We start from the raw sequence: 22217 nt of genomic DNA on the forward strand, positions 1-22217 counted from the left end.
TCATCTGTTAACCTGGGGTTTCTGTTACAGTAATGTATGACTAATTACACTGAATGTATATCATCTGTTAACCTGGGGTTTCTGTTACAGTAATGTATGACTAATCACACTGAATGTATATCATCTGTTAACCTGGGGTTTCTGTTACAGTAATGTATGACTAATTACACTGAATGTATATCATCTGTTAACCTTGGGTTTCTGTTACAGTAATGTATGACTAATCACACTGAATGTATATCATCTGTTAACCTGGGGTTTCTGTTACAGTAATGTATGACTAATTACACTGAATGTATATCATCTGTTAACCTGGGGTTTCTGTTACAGTAATGTATGACTAATTACACTGAACATATATCATCTGTTAACCTTGGGTTTCTATCACAGTAATGTATGACTAATCACACTGAATGTATATCATCTGTTAACCTGGGGTTTCTGTTACAGTAATGTATGACTAATCACACTGAATGTATATCATCTGTTAACCTGGGGTTTCTGTTACAGTAATGTATGACTAATCACACTGAATGTATATCATCTGTTAACCTGGGGTTTCTGTTACAGTAATGTATGACTAATCACACTGAATGTATATCATCTGTTAACCTGGGGTTTCTGTTACAGTAATGTATGACTAATCACACTGAATGTATATCATCTGTTAACCTGGGGTTTCTGTTACAGTAATGTATGACTAATCACACTGAATGTATATCATCTGTTAACCTGGGGTTTCTGTTACAGTAATGTATGACTAATCACACTGAATGTATATCATCTGTTAACCTGGGGTTTCTATTACAGTAATGTATGACTAATTACACTGAATGTATATCATTTGTTAACCTGGGGTTTCTGTTACAGTAATGTATGACTAATCACACTGAATGTATATCATCTGTTAACCTGGGGTTTCTGTTACAGTAATGTATGACTAATCACACTGAATGTATATCATCTGTTAACCTGGGGTTTCTGTTACAGTAATGTATGACTAATCACACTGAATGTATATCATCTGTTAACCTGGGGTTTCTGTTACAGTAATGTATGACTAATTACACTGAATGTATATCAACTGTTAACCTGGGGTTTCTTTATAGTAATGTATGACTAATTACACTGAATGTATGTAATGTTAATGATAATGTATGACTAATTACACTGAATGTATATCAACTGTTAACCTGGGGTTTCTGTTACAGTAATGTATGACTAATCACTCTGAATGTATATCATCTGTTAACCTGGGGTTTCTATTATAATAATGTATGACTAATTACAAAGAATGTATGTTAACTGTTAACCTGGGGTTTCTGTTACAGTAATGTATGACTAATCACACTGAATGTATATCATCTGTTAACCTGGGGTTTCTGTTACAGTAATGCATGACTACTTACACTGAATGTATATCATCTGTTAACTTTGGGTTTCTGTTACAGTAATGTATGACTAATTACACTGAATGTATATAATCTCTTAACCTGGGGTTTCTGTTACAGTAATGTATGATTAATCATACTGAGTGTATATTATTCGTTAACCTGGGTTTTCTTTTACTATAAATTGTGACTAATCACACTGAATGTATATCAACTGTTAACCTGTGGTTTCTGTTACAGTAATGTATAACAAATCACACTGAATGTATATCATCTGTTAACCTGGGGTTTCTGTTACAGAAATGTATGACTAATCAACGTGAATGTATATCATCTGTTAACCTGGGGTTTCTATTAGGATAATGTATGACTAATTACACTGAATATATATAATCTTTTAATCTGGGGTTTCTCTTACAGTAATGTATGACTAATCACACTGAATGTATATCATTTGTTAACCTGGGATTTCTGTTACAGTAATGTGACTAATCACACTGAATGTATATCATCTGTTAACCTGGGGTTTCTGTTACATTAATGTTTGACTAATTACAATGAATGTATGTCAACTGTTGACCTTGGGTTTCTGTTACAGTAATGTATGACTAATCACTCTGAATGTATATCATCTGTTAACCTGGGGTTTCTATTATAATAATGTATGACTAATTACAAAGAATGTATGTTAACTGTTAACCTGGGGTTTCTGTTACAGTAATGTATGACTAATTACACTGAATGTATATCATCTGTTAACCTGGGGTTTCTGTTACAGTAATGTATGACTAATTACACTGAATGTATATCATCTGTTAACCTTGGGTTTCTGTTACAGTAATGTATGACTAATCAACGTGAATGTATATCATCTGTTAACCTGGGGTTTCTATTAGGATAATGTATGACTAATTACACTGAATATATATAATCTTTTAATCTGGGGTTTCTCTTACAGTAATGTATGACTAATCACACTGAATGTATATCATTTGTTAACCTGGGGTTTCTGTTACATTAATGTTTGACTAATTACAATGAATGTATGTCAACTGTTAACCTGGGGTTTCTTTTACATTAATGTATGACTAATTACAATGAATGTATTTGAACTGTTAACCTGGGGTTTCTCTTACATTAATGTATGACTAATTACAATAAATGTATGTCAACTGTTAACTTGGGGTTTCTCTTATAGTAAGGTATGACTAATTACAATGAATGTATGTTAACTGTTAACCTGGGGTTTCTGTTACAGTAATGTATGACTAATCACACTGAATGTATATCATCTGTTAACCTGGGGTTTCTATTATGATAATGTATGACTAATTACAGTGAATGTATATAATCTGTTAACCTGGCGTTTCTGTTAGAGTAATGTATGACTAATCACACTGAGTGTATATCATTCGTTAACCTGGGTTTTCTGTTACAGTAATGTATGACTAATTACAATGAATGTATATCATCTGTTAACCTTAGGTTTCTGTTACAGTAATGTATGACTAATCACACTGAATGTATGTCATCTGTTAACCTGGGGTGTCTGTTACAGTAATGTATGACTAATTACACTGAATATATATCATCTGTTAACCTTGGGTTTCTATTATAATAATGTATGACTAATTACACTGAATGCATATCATTTGTTAACCTGGGGTTTCTATTATGATAATGTATGACTAATTACAATGAATGTATATCATCTGTTAACCTGAGGTTTCTGTTACAGTAATGTATGACTAATCACACTGAATGTATATCATCTGTTAACCTGGGGTTTCTGTTACAGTAATGTATGACTAATTACACTGAATGTATATCATCTGTTAACTTTGGGTTTCTGTTACAGTAATGTATGACTAATTACACTGAATGTATATAATCTCTTAACCTGGGGTTTCTGTTACAGTAATGTATGACTAATCATACTGAGTGTATATTATTCGTTAACCTGGGTTTTCTTTTACTATAAATTGTGACTAATCACACTGAATGTATATCAACTGTTAACCTGTGGTTTCTGTTACAGTAATGTATAACAAATCACACTGAATGTATATCATCTGTTAACCTGGGGTTTCTGTTACAGAAATGTATGACTAATCAACGTGAATGTATATCATCTGTTAACCTGGGGTTTCTATTAGGATAATGTATGACTAATTACACTGAATGTATATAATCTTTTAACCTGGGGTTTCTCTTACAGTAATGTATGACTAATCACACTGAATGTATATCATTTGTTAACCTGGGATTTCTGTTACTATAAATTGTGACTAATCACACTGAATGTATATCATCTGTTAACCTGGGGTTTCTGTTACATTAATGTTTGACTAATTACAATGAATGTATGTCAACTGTTGACCTTGGGTTTCTGTTACAGTAATGTATGACTAATCACACTGAATGTATATCATCTGTTAACCTGGGGTTTCTATTATAATAATGTATGACTAATTACAAAGAATGTATGTTAACTGTTAACCTGGGGTTTCTGTTACAGTAATGTATGACTAATTACACTGAATGTATATCATCTGTTAACCTGGGGTTTCTGTTACAGTAATGCATGACTACTTACACTGAATGTATATCATCTGTTAAATTTGGGTTTCTGTTACAGTAATGTATGACTAATCAACGTGAATGTATATCATCTGTTAACCTGGGGTTTCTATTATCATAATGTATGACTAATTACACTGAATGTATATCATCTGTTAACCTGGGGTTTCTCTTACAGTAATGTATGACTAATCACACTGAATGTATATCATCTGTTAACCTGGGGTTTCTGTTACATTAATGTTTGACTAATTACAATGAATGTATGTCAACTGTTAACCTGGGGTTTCTTTTACATTACTGTATGACTAACCAAACTGAATGTATGTCAGCTGTTAACCTGGGGTTTCTCTTACATTAATGTATGACTAATTACAATGAATGTATGTCAACTGTTAACCTGGGGTTTCTCTTATAGTAATGTATGACTAATTACAATGAATGTATGTTAACTGTTAACCTGGGGTTTCTGTTACAGTAATGTATGACTAATCACACTGAATGTATATCATCTGTTAACCTGGGGTTTCTATTATGATAATGTATGACTAATTACAGTGAATGTATATAATCTGTTAACCTGGGGTTTCTGTTACAGTAATGTATGACTAATCACACTGAGTGTATATCATTCGTTAACCTGGGGTTTCTGTTACAGTAATGTATGACTAATTACAATGAATGTATATCATCTGTTAACCTTGGGTTTCTGTTACAGTAATGTATGACTAATCACACTGAATGTATATCATCTGTTAACCTGGGGTGTCTGTTACAGTAATGTATGACTAATTACACTGAATATATATCATCTGTTAACCTTGGGTTTCTATTACAGTAATGTATGACTAATTACACTGAATGTATATCATTTGTTAACCTGGGGTTTCTATTATGATAATGTATGACTAATTACACTGAATATATATCATCTGTTAACCTTGGGTTTCTATTATAATAATGTATGACTAATTACACTGAATGTATATCATCTGTTAACCAGAGGTTTCTGTTACAGTAATGTATGACTAATCACACTGAATGTATATCATCTGTTAACCTGGGGTTTCTGTTACAGTAATGTATGACTAATTACACTGAATATATATCATCTGTTAACCTTGGGTTTCTGTTACAGTAATGTATGACTAATCACACTGAATGTATATCATTTGTTAACCTGGGGTTTCTATTATAATAATGTATGGCTAATTACACTGAATGTATATCATCTGTTAATCTGGGGTTTCTGTTACAGTAATGTATCACTAATTACAATGAATGTGTATCAACTGTTAACCTGGAGTCTCTCTTATAGTAATGTATGACTAATTACAATGAATGTATATGAAATATTAACCTGAGGTTTCTGTTACAGTAATGTATGTCTTATCACACTGAATGTATATCATTTGTTAACCTGGAGACTCTCTTACAGTAATGTATGACTAATTACACGGAATGTATATCATCTGTTAACCTGGGGTTTCTATTATAATAATGTATGATTAATTACACTGAATGTATATCATCTGTTAATTAGAGGTTTCTGTTACAGTAATGTATGACTAATTGCTCTGAATGTATATCATCTGTTAACCTGGGGTGTCTGTTACAGTAATGTATGACTAATTACACTGAATGTATATCATCTGTTAACCTGGGGTTTCTGTTACAGTAATGTATGACTAATCACACTGAATGTATATCATCTGTTAACCTGGGGTTTCTATTATGATAATGTATGACTAATTACAGTGAATGTATATAATCTGTTAACCTGGGGTTTCTGTTACAGTAATATATGACTAATCACACTGAGTGTACATCATTCGTTAACCTGGGTTTTCTGTTAGAGTAATGTATGACTAATCACACTGAATGTATATCATCATCTGTTAACCTGGGGTTTCTGTTACAGTAATGTATGACTAATCACACTGAATGTATATCATCTGTTAACCTGGGGTTTCTGTTACAGTAATGTATGACTAATCACACTGAATGTATATCATCTGTTAACCTGGGGTTTCTGTTACAGTAATGTATGACTAATTACACTGAATGTATATCATCTGTTAACCTGGGGTTTCTGTTACAGTAATGTATGACTAATCACACTGAATGTATATCATCTGTTAACCTGGGGTGTCTGTTACAGTAATGTATGACTAATTACACTGAATGTATATCAATCTGTTAACCTGGGGTTTCTGTTACAGTAATGTATGACTAATCACACTGAATGTATATCATCTGTTAACCTGGGGTTTCTGTTACAGTAATGTATGACTAATTACACTGAATGTATATCATCTGTTAACCTGGGGTTTCTGTTACAGTAATGTATGACTAATCACACTGAATGTATATCATCTGTTAACCTGGGGTTTCTGTTACAGTAATGTATGACTAATTACACTGAATGTATATCATCTGTTAACCTGGGGTTTCTGTTACAGTAATGTATGACTAATTACACTGAATGTATATCATCTGTTAACCTGGGGTTTCTGTTACAGTAATGTATGACTAATTACACTGAATGTATATCATCTGTTAACCTGGGGTTTCTGTTACAGTAATGTATGACTAATCACACTGAATGTATATCATCTGTTAACCTCGGGTTTCTGTTACAGTAATGTATGACTAATCACACTGAGTGTATATCATCTGTTAACCTGGGGTTTCTGTTACAGTAATGTATGACTAATCACACTGAATGTATATCATCTGTTAACCTGGGGTTTCTGTTAGAGTAATGTATGACTAATCACACTGAATGTATATCAACTGTTAACCTGGGGTTTGTCTTACAGTAATGTATGACTAATTACACTGAATGTATATAATCTGTTAACCTGGGGTTTCTGTTACAGTAATGTATGACTAATCATACTGAGTGTATATTATTCGTTAACCTGGGTTTTCTGTTACAGTAATGTATGACTAATCAACGTGAATGTATATCATCTGTTAACCTGGGGTTTCTGTTACAGTAACGTATGACTAATGACACTGAATGTATATCATTTGTTAACCTGGGGTTTCTGTTACAGTACAGTAATGTATGACTAATTACACTGCATGTGTATCAAATGTTAACCTGGGGTTTCTATTACGGTAATGTATGACTAATTACAATGAAGGTATATGAAATGTTAACCTGAGGTTTCTGTTACAGTAATGTATGTCTAATCACACTGAATATATATCATCTGTTAACCTTGGGTTTCTCTTGTAGTAATGTATGACTAATCACACTGAATGTATATCAACTGTTAACCTGGGGTTTCTCTTACAGTAATGTATGACTAATTACAATGAATGTATATCAAATGTTAACCTGGGGTTTCTGTTACAGTAGTGTATGACTAATCACACTGAATGTATATCATCTGTTAACCTGGGGTTTCTGTTACAGTAATGTATGACTAATCACACTGAATGTATATCATCTGTTAACCTGGGGTTTCTGTTACAGTAATGTATGACTAATTACACTGAATGTATATCATCTGTTAACCTTGGGTTTCTGTTACAGTAATGTATGACTAATTACACTGAATGTATATCATCTGTTAACCTGGGGTTTCTGTTACAGTAATGTATGACTAATCACACTGAATGAATATCATCTGTTAACCTGGGGTTTCTGTTACAGTAATGTATGACTAATCACACTGAATGTATATCATTCGTTAACCTGGGTTTTCTGTTACAGTAATGTATGACTTATCACACTGAATGTATATCAACTGTTAACCTGGGGTTTCTGTTACAGTAATGTATGACTAATCACACTGAATGTATATCATCTGTTAACCTGGGGTTTCTGTTACATTAATGTATGACTAATTACAATGAATGTATGTCAACTGTTAACCTGGGGTTTCTCTTACATTAATGTATGACTAATCACACTGAATGTATGTCAACTGTTAACCTGGGGTTTCTCTTACATTAATGTATGACTAATCACACTGAATGTATGTCAACTGTTAACCTGGGGTTTCTCTTACAGTAATGTATGACTAATCACACTGAATGTATGTCAACTGTTAACCTGGGGTTTCTGTTACAGTAATGTATGACTAATTACAACTGAATGTATATCATCTGTTAACCTGGGGTTTCTATTACAGTAATGTATGACTAATTACACTGAATGTATATCATCTGTTAACCTGGGGTTTCTGTTACAGTAATGTATGACTAATCACACTGAATGTATATCATCTGTTAACCTGGGGTTTCTGTTACAGTAATGTATGACTAATAACAATGAATGTATATCATCTGTTAACCTGGGGTTTCTGTTACATTAATGTATGACTAATTACACTGAATGTATATCAACTGTTAACCTGGGGTTTCTGTTACATTAATGTATGACTAATCACACTGAATGTATGTCAACTGTTAACCTGGGGTTTCTGTTACAGTAATGTATGACTAATCACACTGAATGTATATCAACTGTTAACCTGGGGTTTCTCTTACATTAATGTATGACTAATTACAATGAATGTATGTCAACTGTTAACCTGGGGTTTCTATTACAGTAATGTATGACTAATTACAATGAATGTATATCAAATGTTAACCTGAGGTTTCTATTATGGTAATGTATGACTAATTACAATGAATGTATGTCAACTGTTAACCTGGGGTTTCTGTTACAGTAATGTATGACTAATCACACTGAATGTATATCATCTGTTAACCTGGGGTTTCTATTATGATAATGTATGACTAATCACACTGAATGTATATCATCTGTTAACCTGGGGTTTCTATTATGATAATGTATGACTAATTACACTGAATGTATATCATCTGTTAACCTGGGGTTTCTTTTACAGTAATGTATTACTAATTACAATGAATGTATGTCAACTGTTAACCTGGGGTTTCTCCTACATTAATGTATGACTAATCAAACTGAATGTATGTCACTGTTAACCTGGGGTTTCTCTTACATTAATGTATGACTAATCACACTGAATGTATGTCAACTGTTAACTTGGGGTTTCTCTTATAGTAATGTATGACTAATTACAATGAATGTATGTCAACTGTTAACTTGGGGTTTCTTTTACAGTAATGTATTACTAATTACAATGAATGTATGTCAAATGTAAACCTGGGGTTTCTATTATGGTAATGTATGACTAATTACAATGAATGTATGTCAACTGTTAATCTGGGGTTTCTCTTACAGTAATGTATAACTAATTATAATAAATGTATGTCAACTGGTTACCTGGGGTTTCTCTTATAGTAATGTATAGCTAATTATAATAAATGTATGTCAACTGGTTACCTGGGGTTTCTCTTACAGTAATCTATAACTAATTACAATGAATGTATGTCAACTGTTAACCTGGGGTTTATATTACGGTAATGTATGACTAATTACAATGAATGTATATCAAATGTTAACCTGGGGTTTCTATTACGGTAATGTATGACTAATTACATTGAATGTATGTTATCTGTTAACCTGGAGTTTCTGTTATGTAAAGATTTTACAATCCGCACTTATAAGTATATAATGTTTGGTGAAACTCTAGAAACACTTGCCTCATAGTAAGAAGTTGGAATCTTGTGTGATATCACTTCAGCTAGTGGAAAGCACAACCCCATCACTACTAACAACTTGGCATACATAGCACTTAGCATCTTCACTAAGGCGTCACTGTAGGGAAAAACCAAGAAACGTATTAACCAAAAGAGATGTGATACTTATGGTGTAAAAACAATTTGATGTCTATTTCATTCATCTATTAATTGTTTTGATATTGTTTTATGCTGTGTATGGCCGTCTATTGTTCCTTTCTCAAGTTGGCCTTCTGTTGTAAACATTCATCTATTAATTGTGTCATTATGATCTTTATGCTGTATATGGCCGTGAATTGTTTGTTTCTCAAGTCGACCTTCTGTTGTAAACATTCATCTATTAATTGTGTCATTATGGTCTTTATGCTGTGTATGGCCGTCTATTGTTTGTTTCTCAAGTTGGACTTCTGTTGTAAACATTCATCTATTAATTGTGTCATTATTGTCTTTATGCTGTATATGCCCGTCTATTGTTCCTTTCTCAAGTCGGCCTTCTGTTGTAAACATTCATCTATTAATTGTGTCATTATGGTCTTTATGCTGTATATGACCGTCTATTGTTCCTTCCTCAAGTCGGCCTTCTGTTGTAAACATTCATCTATTGATTGTGTCATTATGGTCTTTATGCTGTATATGGCCGTCTATTGTTCCTTCCTCAAGTCGGCCTTCTCTTGTAAACATTCATCTATTGATTGTGTCATTATGGTCTTTATGCTGTATATGGCCGTCTATTGTTCCTTTCTCAAGTCGGCCTTCTGTTGTAAACATTCATCTATTAATTGTGTCATTATGGTCTTTATGCTGTATATGAACGTCTATTGTTTGTTTTTCAAGTTGGCCTTCTGTTGTAAACATTCATCTATTAATTGTGTCATTATGGTCTTTATGCTGTATATGAACGTCTATTGTTTGTTTCTCAAGTCGGCCTTCTGTTGTAAACATTCATATATTATTTGTGTCATTATGGTCTTTATGATTGTCTAATCGTAGTACTTATACCTCGTTGAAAGATTTAGGAAAATTGAACATTTTTCTAGAAAAATGTTTTTTTTTTTTTTTTTTTTCTGGAAAGTACTGGATGGGAAAGTGTTTGAATTGTGCTCTGTAGTTATACGTAACTAATCACATCAAAATTATTCAACATACAGAGCTCACAAGTTTCATACATTTTGCTGATATAAATTTTAATGGTTTTATATATTGAAAGTGGTACCGTTTATCGGAAAAAATAACAGTTTTTAAAAACTCCAGTTTCTGAGTTTTACATTACAAATTACGTCAATAAAGATATAATTAAACCCTCACATACAGCCCTAGTGAAAGTTGTGTTACAGAGTACCTCTGTAATTGTGTTCTGTGATAAAGAAATGGTTGTTGTACAAACGACAGTTACTTTTCTAACTGTCTGAATCTTTAATAACGAAAGTGCGAATTTGTGTACGGAGTTTTGTTTGTGGTGCCACAGAAAAGAAGACACAGGAGTTTTTGTCATATGTATAGATACTGACATACTCGCTACGTCCATTATAATAAGATGTTTCTTTACTCTGTACGTGTGTTAGCTACGATGTATTTTATGAATCCCGTTCAAAGATTTGAACAAGTTAAAATATGATATGAATTAAGAACAAGACCCAAGGAATAAGACAAAGTATTTCAAACTTATTACAGTGCCACATTTCGAATACTTATATTTTCTAATCTCAAGAATGCAATGAAATATTCTGACACTCACGTTTCTTGTTGCCAGGTTACTGGCCGTCCATCTTTCCTTAATATCACATTGTTAGTGGGAAGGCTGGAGCACGAGCCAAAGAAGGAACTATTTCTGGACAGTGGAGTGTGTTGTATCTCTACGCTTGGGTGTGTTTGAAGCCTAGCAGAAGAAGGGTTAAAATTGGTGTTGTTTCCAAGACCAGGATCTTCACTCCCTTTTATTGGAAATTTCACAGGACTTGGTAAGTCTATAAAAGAAGAGTCGTTAAACCGATACTCCAGTAAAACTGAAATTTGTCGATAAAAACTGTAACTTTGTGATTTTCTTTTTCTGCCGATTAGTAGGTACTAGAATAAGTCGTGTGTATGAGAGTCTAAATAGTCCAAAAACCAAAATTAAACTTCGAGTTACTTCCCCTTTAAAGCATGTTGCGCCATATATTTTTGAGAAATATCTGGAACTGATTGCAGTTCTTTAGGGTTGAAAATGTTCTTCTATGTTGCTGATGTTACTTGGAAAATTGTGTTTTGTCCACTTTTTGTAACGAAAACTCTAAAGAATTATGTTTCTCCTCTGATTTTACGAAACTTATAAAGAAGAATTATGTTTGTTCACTGTTTGTTACGAAACATCTAAGAAGAATTATGTTTGTTCACTGCGTCCGATAACAGCTTTTGAAGTTAAGGGCGTTAGAAATAGTTCAAAGGATTTGAAAAGTAACAAGAAATAGATAAATAGATGCGTTAAAATAGATGTTTGTTCATAAGTTTGAACTACTAATCAAATAGAGAGCAGTCAACCAGAATCACCAACCGCCACAAGGTCTTCGTCTGGCTTTACGAACAGAATGATAGGAACCATGAAACGGATTTAAAAACGCATAGTGAATTACAAGGACAGGCTCTGAACTAGTATTCTCCCACCATATTACATTACTTGTTATGTAAAATCATATGAGCTTTATTTATTTAACGGATGTAATTTTTCTTATGTCATTAGTTCATAACCCTTTATGCTTTTACATAGTTGTAACCGGTCTTTTGAACTATGATATTAATATCCAACTAAACTAATTTCGTCTATCCACTTCTTATAGGGTGATAATTCTTTATTACATTATTTCAGAAACACATGGCCTCGTTAAGAGTTTGTTCGTTTTTTATTACCCAAATTTCGTCCTTTAATAGTTTGTGTTACGTACAGAAATTCTAGCATCGTAAATATACAAGATTAAATACGAAACATATCTGAGCGTTTGCATGAAAACACTAAACAAATTCAAACCATGATCAGATTAGTTCTACATTATAATAAAATATTTTTCGTATTTCAAACAACACCACGTTTGTTATTTGATACAATAATATCTTTCTTATTTGAAACAATACTACGTTTGTTATTTGAAACAATAATACCTTTCTTATTTGAAACAATACTACTTTTGTTATTTGAAACAATACTACTTTTGTTATTTGAAACAATAATATCTTTCTTATTTGAGACAATACTACATTTTTTATTTCAAACAATACTACGTATCTTATTTTATACAATATTACATTTCTTGGTTTGTTTTGAATTTCGCGCAAAGCTACACAAGGGCTATCTGCGCTACCCGTCCCTAATTTTGTAGCGTAAAACTAGAGGGAAGGCAGCTAGTCATCATCTCTTTGGCTACTCTTCTATCAACAAATAGTGGGATTGACAGTCACATTATAACGCCCCTACGGATGAAATTTTATTCGTCATTCCCACCTTAGCTGGATCCAATATTCATCTTGCTATAATATTGTTTATGGTGTATACGTCCAAAACTGTGATCTCGAAAGCTACCGCACCGATAATGACCAATCACAACTGGGTAGTATTTTGATAACTAGACAGTGTTTTTATAGCAGAGAAATAAGTAATATAATTGAAACTTCTAGAAAAATAAAATGTTTCGAATTTAACTAATAAAACTTGTAAACAACAAGGAGTAAGTTTCAAATTTAACCAATAGAAAATTATAAAAATGATTAATTTCCCAATATAGAACAATCAAAAACAAATTTAAAAAAAAATATTTGTTTCTTTAGTGAAAACCTCACGAGTGTTGCAACATTAAAGCAAGACTTTCATTAACAACTCAGTCTATAAAGAAATACTTCAATAAAAGCTACTCTGTGACGTAATGCTGTAATGACAGCTCATGTTTAAACTAAAATTTAAATATTTTTTCTCACGGACGGAGAACATCATAGAATGTCAAGTATTAGTTCTTTACTATATACTGTCAAATAATTACAGAAAGGGCCGTGGGAGGTAGCAGTTTATATTTCTGCTCGTTTTGTGAACAGCCAATAGTAAATAGTAGCTGTTCAACACAGGAATCTTGGGACAGGTTAACCACAATCGAAAGATAGTCAGCTGCTTACTATTTACTTCTGCAGGGTCTCCGAAACTGTTCTGTTTAAAGAATAAATAAAACCAAAATTAAAAGTAACAAATATTTATATTTCTTGTGTGTTGAAGTTCTTATATCATGTTCTATTCAATCTATTGTAACCTAAAGAGTGCATAATTCTTCTCGTGATTCGTGGCATGCGCACGATTTACTGACATCACAACACTCTAAGATGCAAGTTAAGCGTCCATTATGTGACGTCATTTTAGTGTCTACTAACTAACTAATAGAAAACACTATAATGGTACGAGAGGTTAAAACAAATGACCTTCTCCAGACTACTTTTGGCCCAGTTTCGGGAAAATAAGCCCACAAGTAGTTATGCTTTCTTGGGTAATTTTTATGTATTTTAAGAGTATTATGTTTAGTAAACGTTTGCTTTAATGAATGAACTTTCAATGTTGTTGCCTTGTCAACGTCACCTTCAGCCTTGGCCTTTTCTTTGCGTCCCATTTCTTAATTCATCATATGCACCTAATTAAAAGTTAAGACCCAGCTCTGAAGCTTTATTAACCACACGAACTCAGCAAGAACTTTTTCGCGTGCGGGGCGAAGGGGGATATAAATATCCCTGAACATCCCAGTTTAGAACATTAAAAAAGCTTCCTTTCCTTTAAAGAGTGAATCCTAGCCACGGTTGTTTTTTGTTTTTGTTTTCGAAGCGAAAATAAAGAGGGTTTGTAGGGAAAGAAAACACAGAACTGAAGTTATCTGTTTGTAGGGAAAGAAAACACAGAACTGAAGTTATCTGTTTGTCCTCTATCATCTTGATCTAGCTTTGCACGGACTTTGTGGTACGTGTCTGCTGTTCTCATGAAAAGCTAATTTCTATGACGTGCAAGAAACACCAAATAATACATACAGTCAAGGCGTAATATAACCAGTTCAAGGGCAGTGTACCAACATAAATTACAAACACAATTCTGCTGCCATAGTAACAGAGATCTGTTGAACCTGCCTTTACCTAGATTTACAAAAGAAGAGCCTCGACCATCGTGTGTAAAACATCAACCAGTATAACGGTTAAGACGTTCTATACCTGCACGAGTCAGTTCGCATGTCTTCCAGCTATCGGAATATTTTCTCGTTGTGTAGTGTGTTCGCGAGGAGCTCTCCCACCACGAACGCATAACATCAGTGGTCAACTGGCTGTAGGGCATGACCCACATCAAATGTCAGTTACAGACTTCAGGGCAAAGTGTATGTTTTCTTGGTCAATGAATGGCACTGACGTACATAGAAGTAGGGAGCGCTCATGTAAGTGGTGGCAACTAAACCTGAGATAATTCATTAGAACGTTTTAAAACATTTACAATCATTTGTATATACCCTGTATATCACACAGTTTTAAAATCATTTGTATATACCCTGTATATCAAACAGTTTTACAATCAATTGTATATACCCTGTATATCACACAGTTTTACAATCATTTGGAAATATCCTGTATATCAAACAGTTTTACAATCATTTGTATATACCCTGTATATCACACAGTTTTACAATCATTTGTATATACCCTGTATATCAAACAGTTTTACAATCATTTGTATATACCCTGTATATCAAACAGTTTTACAATCATTTGTATATACCCTGTATATCAAACAGTTTTACAATCATTTGTATATACCCTGTATATCAAACAGTTTTGACGCGAGACCACTATGTTTTTTATTTTATTACGTCACTTCTTTTTCTATGTTTAAACACCCGTAGCAACATTCATCAACTTACCTGGTTTAGCATTCCTACGATCTGTTTGAACACCAGGTGTCCCGAAAGAAGCACTTCGATGCATGGAAATAGGCTTAGGAGTAACTAGAGGATTATTCTCTGACGGCATACTGTCAGAAGCAAGAGGAGAAGTGATTTCTGTCAAACTAGAGATAGAAACAACTTATTATTTAAAAAAAAAAGTTTTCATTTCTCAAGAATAAATGTCCAATTGAATGTTTTAACAGATCAAAAATAATTCAGTAAATAAAGATAATTAGAAAATAATGTAGTATGTGTGGAATAGAAATGCAAAGGTTTTGAAGAATTACATTTTATTTTTAATGTACACAGCGTATAGTACGAATATAGCAATAGGTCGAATAATTTGTAAAAGAAAAACGTGGACACAAGTGAACCACAACACCAAATAAGGAAGACGTGGGTTTGAAGCCCATCGCAGAAGTTAGCTAGAAATACATTCCAGTCGTAACCTACATGGTTCAAGAGCTTACAGTTGTCACTTCTTATGCCAGACAGAAAACCTCAATAGTCAGATGAAACACACGATAAAATGAACCAATGTCACAAAACAAACATGTAATGGGACAGCGATGAAAGACAAGAGTGAAATAATATTAGAGAAGAGACTGGAGTTACATGGTTTGTCTCTGTAATTGTTTTGGATGGTTTTCGTTGCAGTCTGATTTGAACAGTCCACTTGTTTCATGGAAGATCTCACTTGTACCAATCAAGTTAAAAGAACTGCTACTAAAATTATCTGATTCCATTCTTCCTACCCCGAACATCGACTTCTCCGCATTTATTAAGTTCCTCCAAGGATCCGAAAAGACGGTCACAATAATCCATAATGTACAAAAGGTTTATGTGGTAAACTTGTAACTAGGCATTATAAGATATAGTCAAACAGTGTTCCACGTAAAATTCAATAATGTAAGTAGGCATTATAAGATATAGTCAAACAGTGTTCCACATGAGGTTCAATAATATAAGTAGGCATTATAAAATATAGTCAAACAGTGTTCCACGTAAGGTTCAATAATGTAAGTAGGCATTATAATATATAGTCAAACAGTGTTCCACGTAAGGTTCAATAATGTAAGTAGGCATTATAAGATATAGTCAAACAGTGTTCCACATGAGGTTCAATAATATAAGTAGGCATTATAAAATATAGTCAAACAGTGTTCCACGTAAGGTTCAATAATGTAAATAGGCATTATAAGATATAGTCAAACAGTGTTCCACGTAAGGTTCAATAATGTAAGTAGGCATTATAAGATATAGTCAAACAGTGTTCCACGTAAGGTTCAATAATGTAAGTAGGCATTATAAGATATAGTCAAACAGTGTTCCACGTAAGGTTCAATAATGTAAGTAGGCATTATAAGATATAGTCAAACAGTGTTCCACGTAAGGTTCAATAATGTAAGTAGGCATTATAAGATATAGTCAAACAGTGTTCCACGTAAGGTTAAATAATGTAAGTAGGCATTATAAGATATAGTCAAATAGTGTTCCACATGAGGTTCAATAATATAAGTAGGCATTATAAAATATAGTCAAACAGTGTTCCACGTAAGGTTCAATAATGCAAGTAGGCATTATAATATATAGTCAAACAGTGTTCCACGTAAGGTTCAATAATGTAAGTAGGCATTATAAGATATAGTCAAACAGTGTTCCACGTAAGGTTCAATAATGTAAATAGGCATTATAAGATATAGTCAAACAGTGTTCCACGTAAGGTTCAATAATGTAAGTAGGCATTATAAGATATAGTCAAACAGTGTTCCACGTAAGGTTCAATAATGTAAGTAGGCATTATAAGATATAGTCAAACAGTGTTCCACGTAAGGTTCAATAATGTAAGTAGGCATTATAAGATATAGTCAAACAGTGTTCCACGTAAGGTTCAATAATGTAAGTAGGCATTATAAGATATAGTCAAACAGTGTTTCACGTAAGGTTCAATAATGTAAGTAGGCATTATAAGATATAGTCAAACAGTGTTCCACGTAAGGTTCAATAATGTAAGTAGGCATTATAAGATATAGTCAAACAGTGTTTCACGTAAGGTTCAATAATGTAAGTAGGCATTATAAGATATAGTCAAACAGTGTTCCACGTAAGGTTCAATAATGTAAGTAGGCATTATAAGATATAGTCAAACAGTGTTCCACGTAAGGTTCAATAATGTAAGTAGGCATTATAAGATATAGTCAAACAGTGTTCCACGTAAGGTTCAATAATGTAAGTAGGCATTATAAGATATAGTCAAACAGTGTTCCACGTAAGGTTAAATAATGTAAGTAGGCATTATAAGATATAGTCAAACAGTGTTCCACATGAGGTTCAATAATATAAGTAGGCATTATAAAATATAGTCAAACAGTGTTCCACGTAAGGTTCAATAATGTAAGTAGGCATTATAATATATAGTCAAACAGTGTTCCACGTAAGGTTCAATAATGTAAGTAGGCATTATAAGATATAGTCAAACAGTGTTCCACGTAAGGTTCAATAATGTAAATAGGCATTATAAGATATAGTCAAACAGTGTTCCACGTAAGGTTCAATAATGTAAGTAGGCATTATAAGATATAGTCAAACAGTGTTCCACGTAAGGTTAAATAATGTAAGTAGGCATTATAAGATATAGTCAAACAGTGTTCCACGTAAGGTTCAATAATGTAAGTAGGCATTATAAGATATAGTCAAACAGTGTTCCACGTAAGGTTCAATAATGTAAGTAGGCATTATAAGATATAGTCAAACAGTGTTTCACGTAAGGTTCAATAATGTAAGTAGGCATTATAAGATATAGTCAAACAGTGTTCCACGTAAGGTTCAATAATGTAAGTAGGCATTATAAGATATAGTCAAACAGTGTTTCACGTAAGGTTCAATAATGTAAGTAGGCATTATAAGATATAGTCAAACAGTGTTCCACGTAAGGTTCAATAATGTAAGTAGGCATTATAAGATATAGTCAAACAGTGTTCCACGTAAGGTTCAATAATGTAAGTAGGCATTATAAGATATAGTCAAACAGTGTTCCACGTAAGGTTCAATAATGTAAGTAGGCATTATAAGATATAGTCAAACAGTGTTCCACGTAAGGTTCAATAATGTATAAAGTCAAGAAGAAATAGTAAATTTAAAAACAGTGGGTGAATAAGACGACTAGGGTTCTGTATTCAGACTAAATATGTTTTGTATGTAGAGAGACTAAACAGTGGGTGAATAAGGCGACTCGGGTTCTGTATTCAGACTAAATATGTTTTGTATGTAGTACAGAATAAACAGTGGGTGAATAATACAACTAGAGTTCTCTATTCACACTATGTTTCGTATGCAGTTCAAAGAGTGGGTTGAAATGAAGACTTAGTTCCCCAGTTCAACCTACCCCAGCTTTAAAAGATAGTTCGTGACCTTGACAGCACTAAGCCGATAGCTATATTGAAGGGAATGCTTCGTGTTTCGTTTAAATAAAGTCTACATTCTGAAGTGTTTGGTTCGAGTCTAATTGATAGCAGATTTTTCGGTGTTTATTTGACAGCAACAATTTGGTTTACAACTTAATATTTGAACCCGGTATTTTGTGTGCGCTGTTTTTTTAACGTTTTTTCAATGTCTTGCTTCCCCTTTCTTTATTCGCATCTCTCTCTTGTCACTTTCTCATTGAAACGACAGAAACCTTGTAGAGAAGCGCCCTCTATCACAGTATAAATCTCTTCAGTGATTACGTCTGCAAGCTGTTTTTCTAATGTAATCTATTTTATGTAACCGTATCATTTTGACTTCTCAAATACACATTATAAAGTTCAACGACTTCTGGTTTCATCACGTGAACACATCGCACGAAATGATGTCGCTGTTATTAACTGCTGGGATTGGAAACTTAATTTTATCGTGAATTTTATCTCCTACTCTCTTGTTTTGGAATAAGTCTCTGATTAAGTCGGGTACACTTGTATCATTTGTTCAACAACAACAAAACAAATAATATTAAACCTTACTGTTTATGAGAATTCTAATTGTTATTAGTAAGCATTTGAAGACGTTTCATGTAAAAGGCTAATAAGTATAATTGAAATATTGAAATCTATAATTAACCGAACAATTAATATTAAGGGTATCACTAAATGTGAAATTACTTTACACTTTATGGATATATATATGTGTGTGTGTGTATGTGTATGAAAAAGGAAAAAAAAAAACTCGTATGCTAGGCTTCATAATCATCACGGTTAATAGGAGCAGCCTTAGTCATTCTGCATCCCCGGGCAGAATTAATTAAACTGGGGCTTCATAATGATAAGACAGCTCAGAAGTAGATTAAAACTTAAAGCATCGGAGACTCTTCCAGTGTGTGGGGTCGCGGGCAATTGACCAATGTGCTTAATAGGTAAGACCATCTATGATAGTTAAGGCCTTGCATGAGATCGGTAGGCTTTACCAAATTATTATATGTTCCACGAGGAATCACTAATAAATTATTAATGAACTAATTTTATGAATCAGAGATGGTCTTATACCCAAATTCTAAACAATACAGTTTACCTATATAACCTAGCGAAAATAAAAGTAGAAATCTGTGTCCTCATACACAAATTCCAAACAATACAGTTTACCTGTATAACCTAGCGAAAATAAAAGTAGAAATCTGTGTCCTCACACCCAAATTTTTAACAATACAGATCACCTATACAACCTAGTGAAAATAAAAGTAGAAATCTGTGTCCTCATACCCAAATTATAAGCACTCCAGATTACGTATATAACCTAGTGAAAATAAAAGTAGAAATCTGAGTCCTCATACCCAAATTATAAACACTACAGATTACGTATATAACCTAGTGAAAATAAAAGTAGAAATCTGTGTCCTCATACCCAAATTATAAACAATACAGATTACGTATATAACCTAGTAAAAATAAAAGTAGAAATCTGAGTCATCATACCCAAATTATAAACAATACAGGTTACCTATATAACCTAGTAAATATAAAAGTAGAAATCTGTATCCTCATACCCAAATTATAAACACTACAGATTACCTCTATAACCTAAGGAAAATAAAAGTAGAAATGTGTGTCCTCATACCCAAATTATAAACAATACAGATTACCTCTATAACCTAAAAAAAATAAAAGTAGAAATGTGTGTCCTCATACCCAAATTATAAACAATAAATTACCTATATAACCTAGTGAAAATAAAAGTAGATATCTGTGTCCTCATACCCAAATTCTAAACAATACAGTTTACCTATATAACCTAGCGAAAATTAAAGTAGAAATCTGTGTCCTCATACCCAAATTATAAACAATACAGTTTACCTATATAACCTAGCGAAAATTAAAGTAGAAATCTGTGTCCTCATACCCAAATTATAAACAATACAGATTACTTATATAACCTAGTAAAAATAAAAGTAGAAATCTGCGTCCTCATACCCAAATTATAAACAATACAGATCACCTATATAACCTCGTGAAAATAAAAGTAGAAATTTGTGTCCTCACACCCAAATTATAAACAATACAGATTACCTACATAACCTAGTGAAAATAAAAGTAGAAATCTGTGTCCTCATACCCAAATTATAAACAATAAATTACCTACATAACCTAGTGAAAATAAAAGTGGAAATCTGTGTCCTCATACCCAAATTATAAACAATACAGATCACTTATATAACCTAGTGAAAATAAAAGTAGATATCTGTGTCCTCATACCCAAATTCTAAACAATACAGTTTACGTATAGAAGCTAGTAAAAATAAAAGTAGTAATGTGTGTCCTCATACCAAAATTATAAACAATACAGATTACTTATATAACCTAGTAAAAATAAAAGTAGAAATCTGCGTCCTCATACCCAATATATAAACAATACAGAACACCTATATAACCTTGTGAAAATAAAAGTGGAAATCTGTGTCCTCATACCCAAATTATAAACACTATAGATTACCTATATAATCTAGTGAAAATAAAAGCAGAAATCTGGGTCCTCATACCCAAATTATAAACAATACAGATTACCTATATAACCTAGTGAAAATAAAAGTAGAAATCTGTGTCCTCAAACCCAAATTATAAACAATACAGATTACCTATATAACCTAATGAAAATAAAAGTAGTAATGTGTGTCCTCATACCAAAATTATAAACAATACAGATTACTTATATAACCTAGTAAAAATAAAAGTAGAAATCTGCGTCCTCATACCCAATATATAAACAATACAGAACACCTATATAACCTTGTGAAAATAAAAGTGGAAATCTGTGTCCTCATACCCAAATTATAAACTATACAGATTACCTACATAACCTAGTGAAAATAAAAGTAGAAATCTGGGTCCTCATACACAAATTATAAACAATACAGATTACCTACATAACCTAGTGAAAATAAAAGTAGAAATCTGGGTCCTCATACCCAAATTATAAACAATACAGATTACTTATATAACCTAGTAAAAATAAAAGTAGAAATCTGCGTCCTCATACCAAAATTATAAACAATACAGATTACTTATATAACCTAGAAAAAATAAAAGTAGAAATCTGCGTCCTCATACCAAAATTATAAACAATACAGATTACTTATATAACCTAGTAAAAATAAAAGTAGAAATCTGCGTCCTCATACCCAATATATAAACAATACAGAACACCTATATAACCTTGTGAAAATAAAAGTGGA

The 22217-nt window shown here is 32.6% G+C and overlaps 1 protein-coding gene across 1 annotated transcript in view; it reads right to left on the bottom strand.

Moving 5' to 3' along the window:
* Positions 1 to 9518: 9518 nt before the first annotated feature.
* Positions 9519 to 22217, bottom strand: part of LOC143228486 (uncharacterized) — an 86311-nt gene continuing 73612 nt past the window's right edge. Inside the window, exons 2-4 of the mRNA XM_076459737.1 lie at positions 15497 to 15642; positions 11332 to 11560; positions 9519 to 9675 (exon numbers count right to left, since the gene is read on the bottom strand). Coding sequence (XP_076315852.1) covers positions 9519 to 9675; positions 11332 to 11560; positions 15497 to 15642 — 532 coding nt within the window. The remainder of the gene's footprint in view (positions 9676 to 11331; positions 11561 to 15496; positions 15643 to 22217) is intronic.

Source organism: Tachypleus tridentatus, chromosome 10 (genome assembly GCF_004210375.1).
Source record: "Tachypleus tridentatus isolate NWPU-2018 chromosome 10, ASM421037v1, whole genome shotgun sequence".
Classification (NCBI taxonomy): Eukaryota; Metazoa; Arthropoda; class Merostomata; order Xiphosura; family Limulidae; genus Tachypleus; species Tachypleus tridentatus.